This window comes from Cavia porcellus, unplaced genomic scaffold (genome assembly GCF_034190915.1).
Source record: "Cavia porcellus strain 051 isolate PalLab524CR breed Dunkin Hartley unplaced genomic scaffold, mCavPor4.1 scaffold_4, whole genome shotgun sequence".
Lineage (NCBI taxonomy): Eukaryota > Metazoa > Chordata > Mammalia > Rodentia > Caviidae > Cavia > Cavia porcellus.
The window spans coordinates 67,808,575-67,829,288 of record NW_026947487.1 but is presented as its reverse complement, the minus strand read 5'-3'; the positions used below and the strand labels follow the sequence as shown (position 1 = coordinate 67,829,288).

Sequence of the window (20,714 nt, the reverse complement as noted above, 5' to 3'; positions counted from 1 at the left end):
TAGTGGTAGCTAAAAAAAAGCCTAAATGTTTTACTTATTATAATAGCTATATAAAAGCAGAGACAATGAAATCAGACTACTGTGTAATTTTGAGCAACTTAATCTGTTTGTGCCTTAGTTTTCTCATCTACAAATAGCTAGGAGTGGTGGTATAAGGACTGTAAGGCCAAGGTCCATCTAGACAAGCTAGCAAGACTCTATCTCAAGATAAAAATAAAAAGAGTTGTAGATGTGGCTCAGTGGTACAGTACTTACAAAAAGTAGGGGTGGGGAATGACACTTGACTGCCTTTCTTTGTGGGTTGCTTTACAAACTACAATACATATAAATAATTCAAAAAGGTCTAACACAAACACTGGGAAAACAGCAATTCTTATTCTAAAATTCAAAATAAATTACAGAATTCAGTATAGTTCGACCTCAAATACTAAAGGATTTGCACTAAATATTAACCAAAATGATGTTATCTCTACTAAAAATTCGTGGAAATTAACTGCAAATAAATGATAGACCAAATATTTTTCAAATTCACTGAGTTTGTTTACTTAAAATAACCACACTGGTAAGGTATCAGACAAACAAAAATATTGAATGACTTTATTATAATAGGAATCAAGCAAGAAAATATTGGAAAATAGCCACAAGTATGTACAAGTCTTCCTTTAAGTAGGTTCCTTACTTATGTTAACTCCAAATTATTAACCAACTTCTGACTTTCAACATTTTATTTTTTATTGCCCTTCTCAAGCAATCCTTTAAATACCCACTTCCCTAAGTTCTGTGCCTCTCTTGTGCCCTCCTTTACCTGTATCTATGCATATCCCGCTTATAAATACACCTTATTATACTGTAATTGTCTTAAGTGTCTATCTTTTCCTACTGAAGTTGAGCTTTCATTATCAGGAACTACGTCTTGTCTCTGCGTCTATCATGTCTAGCACAGGGCTTGTCACAAAACAAATGCTCAGCAAATATTAAGTGAACAAATTAATTTTTGTATTATGAAGTATTGATTTAAAAAGATGAAAATATTAATAAAATTGATGATTCTGAGAAAGGTCAACTTCCATGACGTTATAGCTAATCTTAAAAGGTGCTTTTAGACAAAACCTATTTTACTGTATGAAAATATATTTGATCTCTAGTAGCAAGTGTGTGTGTGTGTGTGTGTGTGCACACGATTTTAAGATCATATTTCAAGTCAACAATTTCTACAACTTTTAGTGCAATTTGGCAATAAAAGCAAAAATAATACAATGAACACTTTTATTTCCAAAACATAGCCTAAGACATAAAACATTAACAACAGTGTTCTATAGTAACTGCTTAACAGCTTAATCTGTTAGAGTCAAAACAAAGAAAAATGTATTTATTCATTTTTTGTAGTGTTAGGGATCAAATCCTTATGTATAGTAGTCAAACATTCTACCTGTAAGTCCTCAAAGGAAATTGGTGTGATAATTAAGTTTGCACTATTGTACTTTAACTCACTTTTCTGTTTTGAAGAATATTGCACAACCATCCACATGCTTTCTCTCCTGCTCAGACATGATTTTGGCACGTGATTTTGGAGAAAAAAATCCATCATATCCACGCTCCTTCAATGCTGGCAGAAAGAGAGTGAAGTATTGCTCTGTTTCCACTTCCTGAGATGAAAGAAAAGTTATCTATGTTACAGAAGTAAACATGGATTAAGACATAAAAATATTCAGCATTATGTGATTAAGTTAAAACAATTCATACAATAGATATTATCTATCTTACTTTATGGCTAGCAGCTGCCAATGGCAGCTTTTTAAACATAAAAGAACCAGAAAAGGGACATGATTTTCTCATGTCCACTCAGCTGGAGTAGAATTACATTCCAGGTCTTTTGTCTCCTGACATAGATTTCACTTCCTCAAGACTAGTAATTCAAATAAATTGAGCATACAATGGGTTAAGATAGTAGGAAATAATAAAATTCACATAGAAAGAAGTATTTTTCAAAAATCATTTTTTCTTCTGAATCACAGTTGACATGAATGACACCCAAACATAAAATCAACCCTCAAAAAATCTACTTCAAGGAATTTTTACGTTCCTAAATACCAATCACACAATGAGTCATTAAGTTTGACTACTCTTTGATCCTGTAAATATTTTTAACAAATCTTTCCATATGAAATATGAAGATAATGATTTATGTATAAAGATGCTCAGAACAGCATGATTTTATAGCACCATAAATCTATAAACGACTAAATGTCCAATAATAGGGAAAAGGCTAAATCAATATATATTCATAAAACTGGTTTTGAAGAATTTTAGTGACATGGAAAACGCAGTAACTGCAGTAAACACACAACAAAAATATGCCGAGTGTGCTCTCAAATTTATTTTGAAAATATATCCATAAATAAGTCAAAAAGTGAACAGAAAATGTGTACAAAAAAAACACTCCAAAGTTTTTAACACAGCAAGTATTTTTAGCACATGGGAATAGGCATTTTCCTCAATCATGTTTTAAATTTTGTCAAATTTTTCAACTTTTCTAAAATGAACAATTTATAATATAGTATTATTCACATAACAGAATTTTCTTAAATTATGATTTATTCTTAAAACTATACTTTAAAAAATGTGGAGCTTACTATAAATCAATCAAAACACGAAGTAATTAGGACAGCCTAATTTTATGTTTCTCTGGCAGTCTGTTTGTACCCAAAACAATAATTTTTGGAAGACTTTTTACTTTCTGTTATTTTTACAGGCAACAGAACTTACCAACATACCCTATTAGCAAATAAATATTTTAAAAAGTCATTTTTCTTCTCAGGACATGCTGAAAAGAGTGAAACAAAACAGAATTTTTAGGTCCTTTTAAGAAATGGTAAGTGAGGCAATGGGTACATTAACTGGCCTGATTTGATCATTCTACAAAGTACACATGCGCTGAAATATAACATTATGTATTATATATATACACACGGTAACTATTTTTTAATTCAGATTTTAAAAGCATCTTTAGGCACTTAATATGCTTTGAAAGTTGCTAAGAAAAAATTATTTAAAACTATCATAAAACTTTTTTGCCAAATATTGAAGCAATAAAACACATTTCATAAAACTTTTTATTTCTTCTTCAGTTAACTTCATTATTATAATGTATTATTAAACAGAAGACTGTGATATCTCCCACTTTCCAATTCCAGGTTACAAAATTTCTATTACTGGGCCCTTTAAGAGGCCCTTCATCAGTGGTGTACTTCCTAGCAGACATGAGCCCTTCTTGATGGAATCAAGACTGTTATTTTTTCAATATTCTGAAGAGTCCAACATATATTACAAATCTGCCTAAAATAAAACTGCATGAACCAATCAATCAAGAGGAAAAAAAAGTTGAAATTTAAGAGATGGCTTATAAAGTAAAGCAAAACTGTGTATTTATTTTTTCTTTGTTCATCTTTCCTTTTTCAGTGCTGGAGATTGAATCCACATATGGCATGCATTTTTCCTCCTCTTGGACTCTTAATTTATATTCCTATAAAACTAGAAATCTTCTGCAGTTTCTTCTTTCATCAGTATCAATGATTTGTTCATAAGATGAAATGTTAACATGGATAATGGATAAAATAATTATAACTTTGGAAAACAATGAATGTAAATGCATGGCTGCTGCAACAAAATAGTTTCACTGTGGAAATCTCAATGCTTATTAGAATTGTCTTTTTTATTGAGAGAGAGACAGAGAGTGAGGGAGGGAGACAAAAGAGAGAGTGAGTGTAAGGGAGGGAGGAGAGAGGGAGAGAGGGAGGGGGAGAGGGAGAGGGAGAGGGAGAGGGAGAGAGAGAGAGAGAGAGAGAGAGAGAGAGCGCGAGAGAGAGCGCGAGAGCAAGAGCGAGAGCGTGAGCGCACGAGTGAGCCTACTGAAGATTTACCTCAGTCTGGCAAGCACGAGGTGAGTTCAATATTGGGCACCAAAAAGAAAAGGACAGAAAAAAATTCCTTTTGAGTTTTTTAAAAATATAGGCCTCTGACAGAAGTTAAAACCTTCTATTATTTTTAAATTCACCTTTATATTAAAGACAATTTAATTTCTATAGTGTTACCTGAAGACTAATGATATCTGCATCACAGTTAACAATTTCTTCCATAATTCCCTTTTTCCTGTATTCCCAGTTTAGTGCCCAGGATGGGCAATAGCCATATAGCTGCCGGGTAGCATATTTATCGCATAACACATTGTAACACATAACCGTGAATGATGCTAAGAAGTGGGGAAGAAAACAACAGACAAAAGGGAAAAATTAGGCAACTTTTTCTAAAGCAATTGTTATGTGTACACCAGTACAAGGACACATACAAATTCTACACAGTTACTGTAAGATTTTGGAAGATACAGCTACTAAAACTTTACTGAAATTGAAATTCATACAAAAACATAATAGTCTAGAATTAGATTATTCATATTTGCGATTTGAGAACATTTGTATTAACAAATTTAAAAATTCAAAATTAAATGAGTACTAATGTTTTATATATTATTAGTATAGTTTTTTTATAAAAGTAGAATAAAAAGTAAATTTTGGTCTCATTCTAATGAAAGAGCTCTGATTTATTTATCAAAATACCCATCAGTACTACTTTTGAGGGGCCTTTAATGCTCTGAGCCATAAGAAATTAACAAATTTTATTGAAAATGAATCCTTTTGCCAAATGTTCACTTCTAAAATAAAATTCTCAGCCAAGTGTGGTAATACACTCTTGTAATTCCAGCACTTGAGAAGCTGAGTCAGGAGGATCACTTTAAGCTGCAGGCCAGCCTAAGCTACATAGTGAGTTTAAGGTCTGTCTGTACTATACAGCTAGACACTGCCTCAAAAAAATAAAAAAGTATAGTCTTAGGCCCAGCACCATCACACATCTCCTGGGAACTTAGAAATGCAGAATCTCTAACCGCATAAACACCTAGCTATGTAGTCCTGGCTGGCCTTGAACTCACTATGGAGCCCAGAGTGATCTCAAACTCACAGGGATCCTCCTGCCTCAGTCTTCTGAGTGCTGGGATTACAAGTGTGGACTACCATAACACACTGCCACTTGTATCAGGCCAATACTGTGATCCTAGAGCATCACAGTTCTAAAATTATTTATTACTTCTGGTAGACATAAAACTGTACTATCTATTTCTGAGTTATTAAAATACAAACAGAAACATGAAGAGGTTACAAGAGATTATAGTTCCCAATACAATGACAAATGTTTTGTCCCAAAATCAAAAACAAAGACAAAAATGGAAGAGCTTTATATTGTAGAAAAAGTACACAATAAATTTAGTGACTTAACTTTTAAAGGTTATTAAAGGAGAAATGTTTAATGACTGATGTAACCTTCTATTGAAACAGTTTAAGTTTTACTTAACTTTAAAATGAAAATTATTTTAAGTAGAATTCCCAAGTCTAAAATATCTACTACAGTAAGAAGCACCATAAATATCAGACTAGTCTCTACAAAAACAAAGGTTTTCTACATTATTACTGCTCTAGACATGAGATTATATCCTTAATTACTCAGCTTGTTCATTTCTAAAACCTTAAAATGGAATATTTTGTTGCCATGACCATTAACTTAACCTATCATTAACTGTTACCAGTCCATCTCTGAAGAAAAATAAAAGTACCATAGTTGAATTTTTCATTTCAGAATAAAATTCATTATTACTCAGTTTTGTTAAATCACCCAGTAGCACATGGAAAGATGTCAAATGGAAAGCTCTGTAACAATCAATAATTTTTTTGGTTGGTTTTTAATTTGAGACAAGGTCTCAATATGTAAAGTTCAAGCTGACTCTGAACTCATTATATTATCCCTGGCTGGCCTCAAATTCACAATTCTCCTGCCTCAGCCTCTAGATCGCTGGAATTACAGACATGCACCAACATACCAAGCCCTGAAATGAATAATTTTAAAAACCAAGAGGTGCATTATTGTGAAGTATACAAAATAGTTGTACATCTCACTACCAAAAGGTTAATTTTGTAAAACTATCCATCAATATTTCTAAACTCACCTATAAACCATAAAAAGTAAAATGAAGGTCTACTATAGATCAAGGACCCAAAATCACATTTTAATGTAAATCTGAGAACACAAGAAAATATGGAAAAAAAACTACCTGATGGCAGAATTTGGTCTCGTTCTTTTAATGTAATCCATGGCCTCGGAGGAAGCTGCTCTGGATGAACTGAAAAAAATTTTGTAAACATGAGTTAATTTCATGTATTTCAAAAAATCAGTATCATTTAGTTTATAATGTGAAATCAACTTTTTTTTATTCATCTACAGTGCCGCACAAACTGATATGAAATCCAATTTTGATGTTTAGTATACATTTAGAAACCAAAGGACAGTTGAGAAAGTTATGTAGAAAAGATAACTCAGAAAAGAACATTAAGAAACTCATTAATGCTATTTTTATTTTAATGGTATTTATGAAAAGTAAAATCTTATGTCTCGGTTACATATGTAAATTGTGTTGACCCAGCATTCGTAAATCAAAGCTATGTGCAATGACAATATGCTAATTAGAACATGCAAACATCTGTAAAATGGAAATACATATATGAATATGTAATAAAAATTACTGAAACTTCTAATAGCGCTTTCATTTTAGGCTCTTTCTCTTTTTATTATGTCAATGCAAAGCAAGAGAGAAAAACTGAGCTATATAGAAAAAAGGAATTGGTTAAATATTAATTGTTCAGACATGATTATTAATACCAGGGAACTAAATTACCAGATGAAAGAAAATTCATTAAGTTATGATTTAACCACCTCCTTTTCTCCTTCCTTTTAAAACTTTACACAACAGAACAACAACATTCACTGTTTACACATTTGCCCATGGTATTAGTGGCTGAGTAATGTTTGTTTACAATAAAATCATTCCCTCTTTATCCAACTCAGTAAAGTTTCACCAAAGTAACCCACAACAATTTTGGTGCTCCAAAAGGCTATTGAAACAATCACTTTTTGCTGAGTGCAATGAACATTATTCTGTATAATCCACATCTTCCCAGGGAAAAAAAATGAAAGTTATCTTAAAATGATGAATCACTTAGTTGGTTCAACACATGTAATCCTGGAAAATAATCATGCCTCCTAGAAGTGTCTGAATAATAAATTTATGGCAACTGCCTCAAAAATGGAAATACGGGCTAGAGGAACATGGACTTACACAGCTCTGGGCTGTCCCCATGCCAGAAGCATGTGTAGAAAGTCAGTCCACAGCACCTCCACCCTACCTTATCCTGCAACAAGTAGCAGTGGCAGAAGCAGTGACTCAGCAAGGCTATCAACCACAGCAAAAGTGATGGTGACAGCAGAGGCACCAATGAAAACAGAGTGGAACAGTACAACCCCTCCCATACTAGTACCAACTGATTGAAGGATGCAGGACTTAAGCGGCAATACACCATGAACAGCAATGAGTAGGAGGTTAGCACTACCTTCTCAAGAGAAAAAATAAAATTGGGACTGAGCAGCCTCAGATGGCAGCTGTGGGAGCAGAGGATCAGCCCACAGCCTGGCACCCAAATACACCCTGCAACGTGACCCAAGAGGACAGAAATGTGCCAGGCAAAGAGAAGCACAGGAGGTTGTTCAAGGACCAGGAGACAACTATACACTGGACTGGAAGCAGCACCAGACTGTCTAAAAGCAACTAGGAGAGAGACTCAAAGACAGATAAGGTAAGGAGTGGGCAAGTCACTAAGAAACAGTACTTGCTTAAGACTCTAGCCCCAGCCCCTCACATCTAGAATCCAAGATCAGCCCCACATCTAGCACTAATTCTACTACAGACTTGGCGGGGTTACCCAGTAGTTTTGGGCTCTCTATGAATACAAACTATTTTATTCCTTATTATATTTTTCTTTTTGCTTTTCTTTTCTTTTCTTTCTTTTTTTTTTTTTTTTTTTTTTTTTGCTGGTTTGTTTCATTTTCCTTCCTTTTTTAATCTAATTTTTATTCTATTTTTCTTCTTTCTCCCTTTAATCAATTATCTCTCTTGATTTACTATTTTCATGTGAATGAACATTGTCTCTGTCTTTATAGTTAGTTTTGATACCCTTTGCTTACTCTTCGTTCTTCCTCTTCTGCCCTCTTCTGATTTCTGTGATCATCCTTTGTCCTCCAGCCTTGCTTCTACTATATTATATCCACTATCCCTCTTAAATTTCCCTGCTACAGGGTAAACCACTTTACAAAGAGGAAATGCTTTGCAAATAAGCTCCCAACTTATATGGGTTTTGTCATATAACTGTATATCTGGCTTCTATGATTAAAGGTATCAAATTAATAATTACCACATTGTCAGTTTCCAAGCTCTACTTGATGCTATTTTATTGTTAACTGTACCAAATCAGCTGGTAAGCCATACATAGGTGTTATAATCACTTGTTCTCCCTTGTTGTAACAACACTTGGAGTGTCTGAGGTAATAACTATCACCACAGTCTAGTACCAAAGGACTGGGACTGAGCCAAAAACATACCAACATCTACCCTTAATAAACTAGGAAGAAAGGCTCTTGAGACAGACACAAAAACAAGAATCTTGCTTTTGAGCCTCTCTTCCCAGAATCTTCTATACCTAGAAGAAAGCCCTGAAGAGCAGACATTTCCTAGGAAAGCCTCAATATTAGTAATGAAGCTAACTAAAATTTTAAAAATTGCAATTATCAACACAAAAAATAAAATTTAAAAAAACTAGAAAATGACAAGACACAGAAGCAAAATGCAACCCCAGACCCTCTAGGCCAGCCATAACAAGTCTAGCAGACAAGACTGAGGAAAATGGAAATCATACCTGAAATTTCTAAAATGATAGCAACAGAAATAAAGAAATTCATGATGCAATAGAGGAAATCAGATCAGAAATACTCCTATTTAAAAGAAAAAGACTTAACAACCATAATGAAAGACTTGTTCAACATACCAAGAGCAGAAAGATTACAAAAAATAGAGGAACCTAAGGAAATGACAGAAATCATGAATGCCCAACATAGCAAAGAAATGAAATCTATGAAACAGTTTCATGAAGATATCCAAGAAATAAAAAACTCCACTTAAAAGTTTGCAAAACTGAGTGAATAAAAGTGAAGAAAGAATATCAGACCTAGAAAACAAGACTACAGCTAACAATCATAAAAGCAAAGAGCTCTTAAAAATAACAAAGGACAAGGAAAAGGCAATTTAACAGCTATAAAATGATATAAAGAAAAACTATAAGTTGACTGGCCTCAGTAAAAAAACAGGACTCAGCACAAATGATATAAAATGACTGCTGGCAGAAGTAATCAGAGAAAAATTTCTAAGTATGAAAAAGAATTTGACATACAGAGAAAGGAAAAAAACATACAGAACCCCAATTAGCAATGACCAAAATAATTCTACACCAAGGCAAATAATAATCAAGAACTCATAAACTCAACACAAGAACAATATACTAAAAACTGTTAGAGAAAATAAATAGATCCAATCACCTGTAAAAGAAGACCCATCAGAATCACAGCAGACTTCACAAAACAAACACTCAAGAAGAGCTTGGGAAAAAAAAAACAACTTCGAACACACATGGTATCCTGCAAAACTATCTGCCAAATTAATGGAGAAACCACACACTTCCAATGAAAAAACTGAAGAAATTCATGATCACCAAACTAGCCCTACAAAATGTACTGAAGCATATAGTAAAACTAAAAGTGATCGCAATTCCACGAAAAACAGCAACAAAAAAAAAAAACCTCACCATGCAGGGCACTAAACAGAAAGGAAAGACAAGGAACCTACTGGCAGGAAAATAGCATCAGTATAAGTCACTACATCTCAGTTATAACCATCAATGTAAATGGTCTTAATTCACCATCAAAAGAAACAGACTGGCAGAATGGATCAGAATCAACATCCACCAGTCTGCTGTACAAAAGAAACAATTTAACTCAAAAAGAAATTCAAAAACTGAAAGACAAAGGATAAAAAACAATATTCCATGCCAAAGGAACCCAGAAAAGGGAAGGGGTAGCTATTCTATTTGCACACAATGTGAACTTCAAATCCACAATGATCAAGAGAGATAAAGAAAGTCACTACATACTTGTTAAGGAACATTTAAAGGGATAACAATCATGAATATATATTCACCAAATACAGAACACTCAACTATATAAAACAAATATTAATGGACTTGAAAATTCAAATAAGCACTGGCACAATTTTAATGGGGGACCTTAATATCCCACTGTCACAAATAGATCAACTAGACCAAAAAAAAAAAAAATCGGAACTGAACCAAACCTGTGAACAAATGGACTTAGGTATTTACAGAGTTCCACCCAACAACATCAGAATACACATTCTTCTCAGCTACAGATGGGACATTCTCCAAAACAGACCATATACTAGCCCAGAGAACATGTTTAGGTAAATGCACAGGAAATGAAATAACCTTATGCATATTATCTGATCAGAGTGCAATGAAACTGGAAATCAGTGGCAAAAGAAACCATAAAAACTCCGTAAACATACAGAAGTTAAATAGCACCCTTATGAACAACCAACAGGTCATGGATAAAATTAAAGAAGTTAGATAATATATGCAATTAAATGACAAATGCTGACACAACATACTGGAACTTATGGGACACAATGAAAGCAGTCCTAAGAGGGAAATTTATAGTGGTGAACTCTCATAATAGGAAAACACAACAAAGTAAAATAAACAACATAATAGGGCACCTCATGATTCTAGAAAAAGAACAAGTCAAGCCCAAATTCCATATAAAGGAGGAAATTACAAAGATCAGAGCAAAAATTAAAACAATTGAAATGAAGAAAACAACAAAAGAGTTGGTTCTTTGAAAGATTAAATAAAATTGACAAACTATTAGCCAACCTTATTTTTAAAATAAGGAAACAAAACTCAAATCCAGACAATTACAAATGAAAGGGTGAAACCACAATAAATCCTGTTGAAATCCAATCATCAATATCTACTTTGAGAATCTTTAATAAAATGGAAAACACAGAAAATACAGATTCCTAGAAACATATAAAATACCAAAGTTGAATGCAGAAGATATAAAAATTCTAAATGGTCCAATATCAGTTAAGGAAATTGAAAATTAATTAAAAAAACTATCTGTTCCACTGAGTCTTGGGTCTGTTTCTTTCTTTCTTTTGTTTTTGCCAGTATCACACAGTTTTTATCACAGTAGCACATGTAGGACAGTTTTGAGTCAGGGATTGTTATGCCCCCTGCTTTGCCTTTGTTGCCCAGAGTTGCCTTTGCTATTTTAGGTCTTTTCTGGTTCCAAATGAATTTTAGGAATGTCTTCCCTAATTCTGTAATAAGCTGTTGCAAATTTGATTGAGATTGCATTAAGTCTGTATAACAATTTTGAGAGTATGGCCATTTTCACTATATTGGTTCTAGGTACATATGAATTAAGAAGATATAAAAATTCTAAATAAACCAGTATCAATCAATGAAATTGAACATGTGATTAAAACTCTACCAACAAAGAAAAGCCCAGGTCCTGATGAATTCACTGCTGAATTCTACCAAGAAATTTAGGGAAGATTTAATGCTGCTACTTCTCAAAAACTCTTTAATGAAATTGAATGGGAAGTAGTACTCCCTAACTCATTCCTGGTGGTGAATTCACCACAAGCACTACCCTGATAGTGAAACCACAGAAAAACCCAACTGAGCAAGAGAGCTACAGGCCAGTCTCTATAATGAGCATGGATGCAAAATTCCTCAATCAGATACTGGCAAACAGGGCCGGGGATTTAGTTCAGCGGCGTAAGCGTCTGCCTGGCAAGCGCAAGGTCCTGAATTTGATCCCCAGTACTGAGTAAAAAAAAAAAAAGATACTGGCAAACAGAATGCAGCAAATCATCAAGAAGATTATATACCATGACCATGATTGTATACCAGGATTCATCCCAGGGATGCAGGGATGGTTCAACATACACAAATCAGTAAATGTAATATACTTTATCAATGGAATCAAAGACAAAAATCATATGATCATTTCAACAGATGCAGAAAAACTGATGCAGGGCTGGAGATTTAGCTCAGCGACATAAGCACCTGCCTGACAAGCACAAAGTCATGAGTTAGATTCCCGGTACCAAAAAAAAAAAAAAAATGTGGAATCATCTCAACAGATGCAGAAAAACTATTTGACAAAGTCCAACACCCATTTGTGATAAAAAAAAAATCTACAATAAATTGGAATAGATGGTCTTTATCTCAATCTGATAAAAGCCATCTATGACAAACCAATAGCCAACAACATACCAAATGGACAAAACCTGAAAGCTTTCACTCTAAAATCAAGAAAAAGAAAAGGATGTCACTGTCACCACTCTTATTCAGAATAGTTCTGCAAACTTAGCCAGAGCAATTTGACAAGAGAAACAAAAGGAATAAGGATAGGAAAGGAGGAAGTTAAACTATCATTATTTGTAATGACATGGCACTCTACATATAAGACCCCAAAAACTCTACCAAAAGACTTCTAGATTTAATAACTGAGTTCGGTAGCAAAGCTGGATACAAGCTCAACAGTCCCAAATCAGTAACATTCCTGTACACAAATAACAAACTCACTGTGAGAGAGATTAGGGCAACAACATCTTTCACAGAAGCATCCAAAAAAAAAGAAAAAAAGAAAGACAGACAGACCTAGGAATCAATCTAACAAAGGAAGTACAAGACTTTTCACATATAAAACTACAGTATTCTGAAAAAGGAGATCAAAGAGGTATTAGAAAATGGAAAGACAATCCTTTGCTTTTGGGTGGAAAGAACCAACATTGTGAAAATGGCCATACTCCCAAAATTATTATACAGATTTAATGCAACCCCAAAACACCATTAGCATACCTCACAGACTTTAAGAAAACAATCCCAAAATTCATTTGGAGCCAGAAGAGACCTATAGAATAGCAAAGCAATTATGGGCAACAAATGTAATGCAGGCAGCATCACAATCCCTGACTTGAAGTTATCCTACAGAGCTACAAAAAACAGCATGACACTGGTAAAAAGCAGATCAGAGGATCAATGATAGAGATTACAAGATGCAAAACAAGTCCAAACACAGTCAGCCACCTTATCTTTAACAAAGGGACCAAACATTTTCAGTAAAAGTAAAATAGTGCCTTTAATAAACAGTGCTGTTAAAACTGGCTTACTACATTCCAAATACTAAAACTAGACCTATGTCTATCACTGTGCACTAAACTAAAATCTAAATGAATCAAAGATCTAAGTATTAAAATAGAAATACTAAATCTGTTGGAAGAGAAAATAAATAGAACTCCTAAAGACGTAGGTAAAAGGCAAACACTTCATGAACAAAGTCCAGATAACCTGGAAAATAGTACCCCAAAAATATCAACAACTGGAATCACATCTTATTAAAAAGTTGTTTTACATAGGAAAAAAAACCCACCAACACAATAAATAGACAACCCACAGTATGGGAAAATATTTCAGTCAGTTGCTCCTCAGAAAAAGGAATAATATCTAGAACATATAAAGAACCAAAAGGAAATTAGATTTCCTAAATTCAAAGCACAAGCCAAAAATGGGCAGGTGATAAATACACACTTCTCAGATAAAGAACAAATAGTAAATAAATATATGAAAAAATATTGAACGTCACTGGTCATTCAAGAGATGCAAATTTAAATAATGCTGAGATTTCATCTTATTCCAGAAAAAATGGCCATTCTTAAAAAATTAACCCATAACAAATTCTAGAGGGGCTGTGGGGAAGAGAACCCTTCTCCACTGTTGGTGGGAGTGTAGTGTGATGCAGTCACCGTGGAAATCAGTGTGGAGAGTCCTCAAAAACTAGAGGTCCCTTTGACCCATCTATTCCTCTTCTTGGTATCTTCCCAAAAGAATTAAAAGCATCACAGCACAGTAATATATGTGCACCCATATTTACAGTGGCACAGTATGTAATAGGTAAATCTTGGAAACAACCCAAATGTACATTTATCAAACAATGTATAGAAAAGATGTGTCTTTTTTTTTTAATATAATGGGCAAAGAAGGAAAAGCTTAAGACATTTACTGCTAAATGGATGGACCTTGAGACCACAGACTTAAGTGAAATAAATCGGATACACGTGTAAATATTGCATTGTTTCTCTGGTGTGAGACACTGGAAGTGTAAATAAGAACCAAATTGTAAATAATACAATTACAAATAATAGATATTGTGGAAGAAGAAGAAATTGTTCACTAGGAATGGGGAACTATGGAGGGGAGAGGGGGAAAGGAAATAAAGGAAAAGAAAAAATGGAGAAAAGAAGGATCAAATGGAAACAAAGTTTTGTAAGTAAGAAAGAAGGATGGAACAGAGTGGGGAGGGATTGGTGGGGGAAAGGACAAACCAAGATATATCATTAGAGGTAAACATTCCCTATGAAGAATGTGATCACTATATATATCTAAATTGTACCAGTGAACTTAATTAAAATAAAAAAATTTTAAATTTAAAAGTGAAAATACGTAACTAGAATGAAGACCAAAAATTTGGTGTTGGGACTCTTGCTACTAAAAGCTACCTAAGTTAGCTTCTGCAAAAATTCAGAACTCAAAAAGTTTCTCAAAAAATATGCAAGATATTATTAATATTTTGGTGCTCCCCAAATTTTAACACACTATCACGTAATCACGCAAGTGAAATACAGTGTTTACCAACAATATCCAAAGAGCCAAAACATAAGAAATTATAAACCCCCATTAACTAACAGATTTAAAAAATGAGGTAATATCCTTTAAACAAATTGACCCAAAATTTTAAAGTTTAATTGTATCCAGGACAGGTGTTGGTGAAAAGAAATAGTTACTTGTAGGCAGGTGGGGGGGTGGCACAAATTTGTAATCCCAGTTATTCAGGAGGCTAAAGCAGGAGGTTCTTGAGTTTTACACCAGTGTGTGCAACTTAATGAAGTTCTGTCTCAATATAAACCAAAAAGGGCTGGGAATGTAGCTCAGGGGTAAAATGCTTGCCTAACATGCACAAGGACCTGAATTCAATACCCCAAACCATATACAAATACACATTGAAAGCTACTCTCATAGGAATAGAAATTAAAACAGCTACCTGGAGAAAAATTATCTTCTAAAGCTTAAAACATCCGTGTCCCTCAGACTTGGCAACTGTATGTCCTAGCTTCTGCCCTATCTGCTAAGGCAGCATTCAAAAGGTTAAAAAAGGGGGAGGGTACTCATTATACTATTGTTTATAATATCAAAAGCAAAGATAAATAGCTAAATAGCTTACACAGTTAAAGAAAATAAACATACGGTTTAGAAGAAAAAGCAAAAATGTGTATGTTAAATGGAAACATATCCAAGAAATACTGAGACTAAACAATTTAAAAATGAGGATTAGGTATGATATAATTCATAGAAAATTTTAAAACCACACACTAAAAGTAATTCTATAGAATTTATCTTGGTATAATTTCTGTATATGAATAACTACCAGAAAGTGATTCAATTTATAAGGAAGATTACATACATAAAGGAACTATAACTAAAAGTCAAAGAAAATTTTAGGCTTAACAGAAATTTTAATGAATCTTGTAAGAAAGATCGTATATTCATGTGAGACAAATATTTTAAATAGATTTTTAAAGATGGCACATAATCAGTGGTTCAATAAAACACAGAAACAAAGATATGCAGAACTATAACATAAGAATAAAATATATTCAAGACCCACTCTGCCAAAAGCAACATCTCCAGCAAAGTCTAAAACAACCACCTCATAGCTCATATTGACTGACAGCAATGGGTCTGACCTGCACCTAGTGAGGGTGTAAGCTGAGCCTGGAAGGGACAAAAAAGCTTACATGTTCAAATTAAACCAGACCAGTATCTTTAAAATTGCCAAATTAAAAAGGATCAAGAGGCCAGTATGGTAGAGCACAAGCTGGTAGCTATCATAGCCTTTCTATGACCTATAAATGGAGACAGCTAGAAAAGAGCTACTGAGCAAGGAAAAAGTAAAGAGCCAGTTAGAAAAGATAAAAAGCATGGACACAGGGAGGGGAGAAACTGAGTCCATAAGCATGATGTAAGCCCAGAGAGGGTTGGCAGTCCCAGTGGTAAAAACTTTCATTACGAATTATAAATTCATCACTTATTTATATGAAAGTGATTCCTCTCACATGGTAGCTGGCTCCAAAGAAGAAATCTATTGCAGAATCTGCTATTCTCTGAAGTGGGATGACTAGGAGTATTTGGATAAAGAGGTATATTGTTAGAGACTGATCTATTTCAGGGATCAGAAGTGACAGAATGAGCACATTAACGTTGCTATGTACACCTTGATGCAGTGACTGGCAGGAAGACAGAAAAAATAAATTAATTAATTAAAAAACCAGTGGGGGGGAGCTCATCACAAATACTTTGGGAATTTTCAGCAATATAGAGCTCAGGCTGTGGAAGGTACAGATGGTTGGCAGCACCACTCTCTATGGTGAGGAGCCAGGCCTACATGTGGCATTCTTAGGGGGTTGAGTCTGAAATCATCTAGATCAAGGAGTGCTGATTACTTGGTTCCCCTCAAAAGCCCTTTTACAGAATAGAAATCAGTGTCTGTGTGCTTGCTCCAACTGCCAATGTACTCAAGGATATATTTCTGTTTGGACATCTGCCATATCCCAGAATACATCCCATGAGGAGCCTCTGGAACATATAGGGCATCTTTGCAGCTCACACGTCACAAAACCAGAGAGAGACAGCAGTGTTGCATGGTTCACTCAAGGATCTACACAAACTGTAAATGTCTCTGGAACAAATATAGCCCTGAAGTGCATGACATACCACTGAATGGCCTCTCACAGCATGTAAGCCCACATAGACCTCAGCTTTCACAACGCTTTTTAGATTTATATTTCTTTTTCTTTTCCTTACTTATTTTTCCTGTAACTTTTACACAATTTACTTTACTTATTAATTGGATCAGTATTTCACTTTTCTCTGTTCCTATCTTACTATCTTCCTCTTTTTTTCTAAATTTTACATCTTCCACTTTTCCTTTTTCCAACCCCATTTTCATTTTGCTTTATTACTAACCTTTATGAGTTTTTAGCCTTTTGATTTATATTATTGCTTTTTACTACTGCTAATAGTTGTATAGTTACTGTTTTTAACTGGTTTCTACCTGTATTGGTTTTTAAGTTTTTAACTGTACATCAGTATCAGATTTGCCTTTATGTCATCATCACTCTAAGCAGTGATGACGACACATCCTCAAATCAATACTAGGAAGATTTTCATACAAAATTGGAAAATATTCATCTCAACTGATGCACAAATTGCGGCACAGAATCATAATTACAAAAAACAACATATTATAACTCTTCCAAAGGCCCATAATTTGTCAGTAACTGGGGAAAAAAAAAGGTACTGAGGTAAATGAAATACCCAAGGATTCAAAAGACTGATTTTTAAAATTATCAATGATGCCACAGATGATACAAACAAGTGGCTTAATGAATTAAAAAAGACAATACAGGTTATAAAGAACTAATTCAACAGAGAGATTCTTCAACAAAGAAGAGGTACTGAAAAAGAACCAAACAGAAATCCTGGAAATGAAAAGTGCAATAAGCCAAATCAAAAATGCAGTTTAAAGTTTCATGAATAGACAGGATCAACCAGAAGATAGCATTTCGGAGCTTCAGGACAGCAGCTAATTATCCCACCCAGGCACTAAGAAATTACGGACAAAACATTCAAGAACTCTGGGACATGCTAAAAGACCAAGCTTATGAAGTTTTGGTGTAGAACAGAACATCAAGGTTCAGACTAAGCGAACAGAAAATCTATTCAATACAATCTATTCAACAAAATAATAACAACTTCCCAAATCTTGGGTAAGATATGAATATCCAGAAACAGAAGATATTCAAAACAAACAGGTGTGATCAGAAGAGAACTTCTCCCGTGTGACATTATAGCTAACAGGACAAAAATACAGAGAACAAGGGGAAAACACTGAAACCTACAAGAAAAAATGCTAGATCACTTGTAAATGCAAATCTATCAAAATAACTGCAGACTTTTCTGCAGAAACTCTAAAAGCCACGAAAGAATGAAATGATGTATTTTAAGCACTGAAAGAAATTAACTGCCAATCTATATTACTATGTCCATCAAAGCTATTCTTCAAAATTGAAGGAGAAAGACTTCTTAAGCATAAACTAAAGAAATTCATGAAAAATAAAAGAGGATTGCAGAACAGATTTTTAAAAAATATCATACACAGAAGAGGAAGAGTAGATAATTTTTAAAAAATGACAAAATGACAGCAATTAGTACCTAACTTTTTATAACAACCCTGAAAGGAAATGGTCTTAACTTTCTAATTAAAAGATACAGGCTAACAGATGGGAATAAAAAACAAAACCCATGCTTGCCAGAAATATACCCACACTAGTACTGACACAAGGTCAAAGAACGGGAAATATTACTTGCAAATAGAATACAAAAGCAAGCAGGATTACTACACTCATATTGAGTCTGATAAAGCAGACATAAAGACAAAATTAGAAAAGATAAAGATCACTATGTTCTCCAAAACAGATCATATGTTAAGCAATAAAGCAAGCTTTAAACACAGAAGAAAAAATATCTCACAACTTACCAGATGACATGGAAAATTAAAGCAAGAAAAACTATACAAACACAAGGAGACTGAACAATTCACTTTTGAGCAATCAGTGGGTTACTTAAGAATTCAGGAGGAAAATGTATAAATTCCTAGAATCACACAAAAATGGAAATACAACATACAATAATCTGTAGGCCATGGCAAAGGGAATTGTAAGAAGAATATTTATAGTGATGACAGCTTACATTAAAAAAAAATTAGACCTCAAATAAATAAGGATGAATCTCAAGCTCTTGGGAAAAAAACAAGTACAAACCAAAAACCATGCCCAGCAGAAAAAGAAACAAACAAAGAAAGCAAGCAAGCAAGAAAGAAAGATCGATCTGGGATAACATTAATAAGATAGAAAATTTTTAAAAAACAAAGGATAAATGATACAAAGAGTTCGTTGTTTGAATAAACAAGACCCATAAACTTTTAGCTAAACTAACCAAAGGAAGAAAACCCCAAAATAATACAATTAGAAATGAAAAGAAAGATGTTACAACAGACAACTTTGAAATCAATAAAGGCCAAGGCATTCCTTCTGGGCTACATCCCTATCTTGTGCTGTATTGTATTGTGCTGTACTGTGCTGTCCTGCTCTGCGTTGTGCTGTGCTGTGTTTTTTGAAATAAGTTTCACTAAATTGCCCAGGCTAGGATTGCTAGCCTCCTGCCTTATCCCCCCTTCCCTCCCAGAGTACTAGGATTACACGTGTGTACCACCATATCAAGCTGGTAACATTTATTTTTAAAAAGCAGAAATGCCTATGTAGAATCAGAAACAATGGATTTCAGAAAAAAGAAAGTACTGACAACACAGACTATCATTACTAGTGATAAAAATTATCAATCCACAAAAAAATTAGCAAGTCTCAATGTTACATACCAATCAACAGAGCTTCTTAAAACACCTGAAGTAAAACATAATAAAGCTCAAAGAGAAATAAATGTACAACTAGAGTTGAGGATTTCAATACCCCAATACTACCAGATAGGATTTTTTGGTAGGAAACTAGAAAAGATACAGGATTGAACACCAACATCATCTAATTTATATATTACTTGACCATATAACTGGAGAAAATACATGGTTTTCAAGAGCCCAAGGAATATTCTCCAAGTCAAACAACATACTAAATCATAATATAAACTACTAATTAAAAGAAACAATGACAAACATGTTTTCTAATTGGTCTCAAACTAAAATAAAACAAAATATGAAGGACAACAGGAAAAGTTTAAAAGTCTTTTTTTTTTTTTTTTTTTGGTCTTTTTGAGACAGGGTCTCGCTACGCAGTTCAGGCTGGCCTTGAGCTCACTTTGTAGCCCAGGCTGGTCTCAGACTCGCAATGATCCTCCTGCCTCAACCACCCAAGTGCTGGGATTACAGGAGTGAGCTACCATGCCTGGCTTGAAAAGTTCTAAAGTCTTATAAATTAACACACTTCTAAGGAATCCACTGGTCAAAGAGGAAGTCACAAAAAAGAAGTTAATAAAATACATGGAACTGAATGAAAATGAAAACAACACAAACCAAAATTTGTGAAATGCATCTAAACAAGTACTGAGAGAGGAACTTATCACATGATATAATTACATTATAGAAAATACAGCAAAGTATAGTGGTGCCACACCTATAATTTCAAGACTGGGAAGTTAAGACCTCAAGTTCAAACCCAGTCTGAGCAACATAGTAACTGGGAAAAACCCTGTCTCTCAAAGTATACATAGCTGGGGATGTAATTCAATGCAAAAGTTCTGGGTACAATTTCAAAAAGAATAATCAACCGATCACTAAGTAAGTAAGTAAGTAAGTAAATAAATAAATAAATAAATAAATAGAGGAAAGTGTTTCACTCATGGATGGACGGATGGGGAAAATCTCAAAATCCAAACTTCTACCTCAAACTAGAGAAAGAACAAAGTAAACCAAGCAGAGGAAAGAAATAATGAGATACAAAAAGAAATTAATTT

At 34.0% G+C, this 20,714-nt stretch overlaps 1 protein-coding gene across 3 annotated transcripts in view; it reads right to left on the bottom strand.

Moving 5' to 3' along the window:
* Positions 1-20,714, bottom strand: part of Cnot6l (CCR4-NOT transcription complex subunit 6 like) — a 122,721-nt gene that overhangs the window by 32,291 nt on the left and 69,716 nt on the right. For all 3 annotated transcript variants that reach the window (XM_063247219.1, XM_063247220.1, XM_063247221.1), the window contains 3 exons: positions 6,158-6,226; positions 4,092-4,249; positions 1,492-1,646 (listed from right to left, as the gene is read on the bottom strand). In XM_063247219.1, coding sequence (XP_063103289.1) covers positions 1,492-1,646; positions 4,092-4,249; positions 6,158-6,226 — 382 coding nt within the window. The remainder of the gene's footprint in view (positions 1-1,491; positions 1,647-4,091; positions 4,250-6,157; positions 6,227-20,714) is intronic.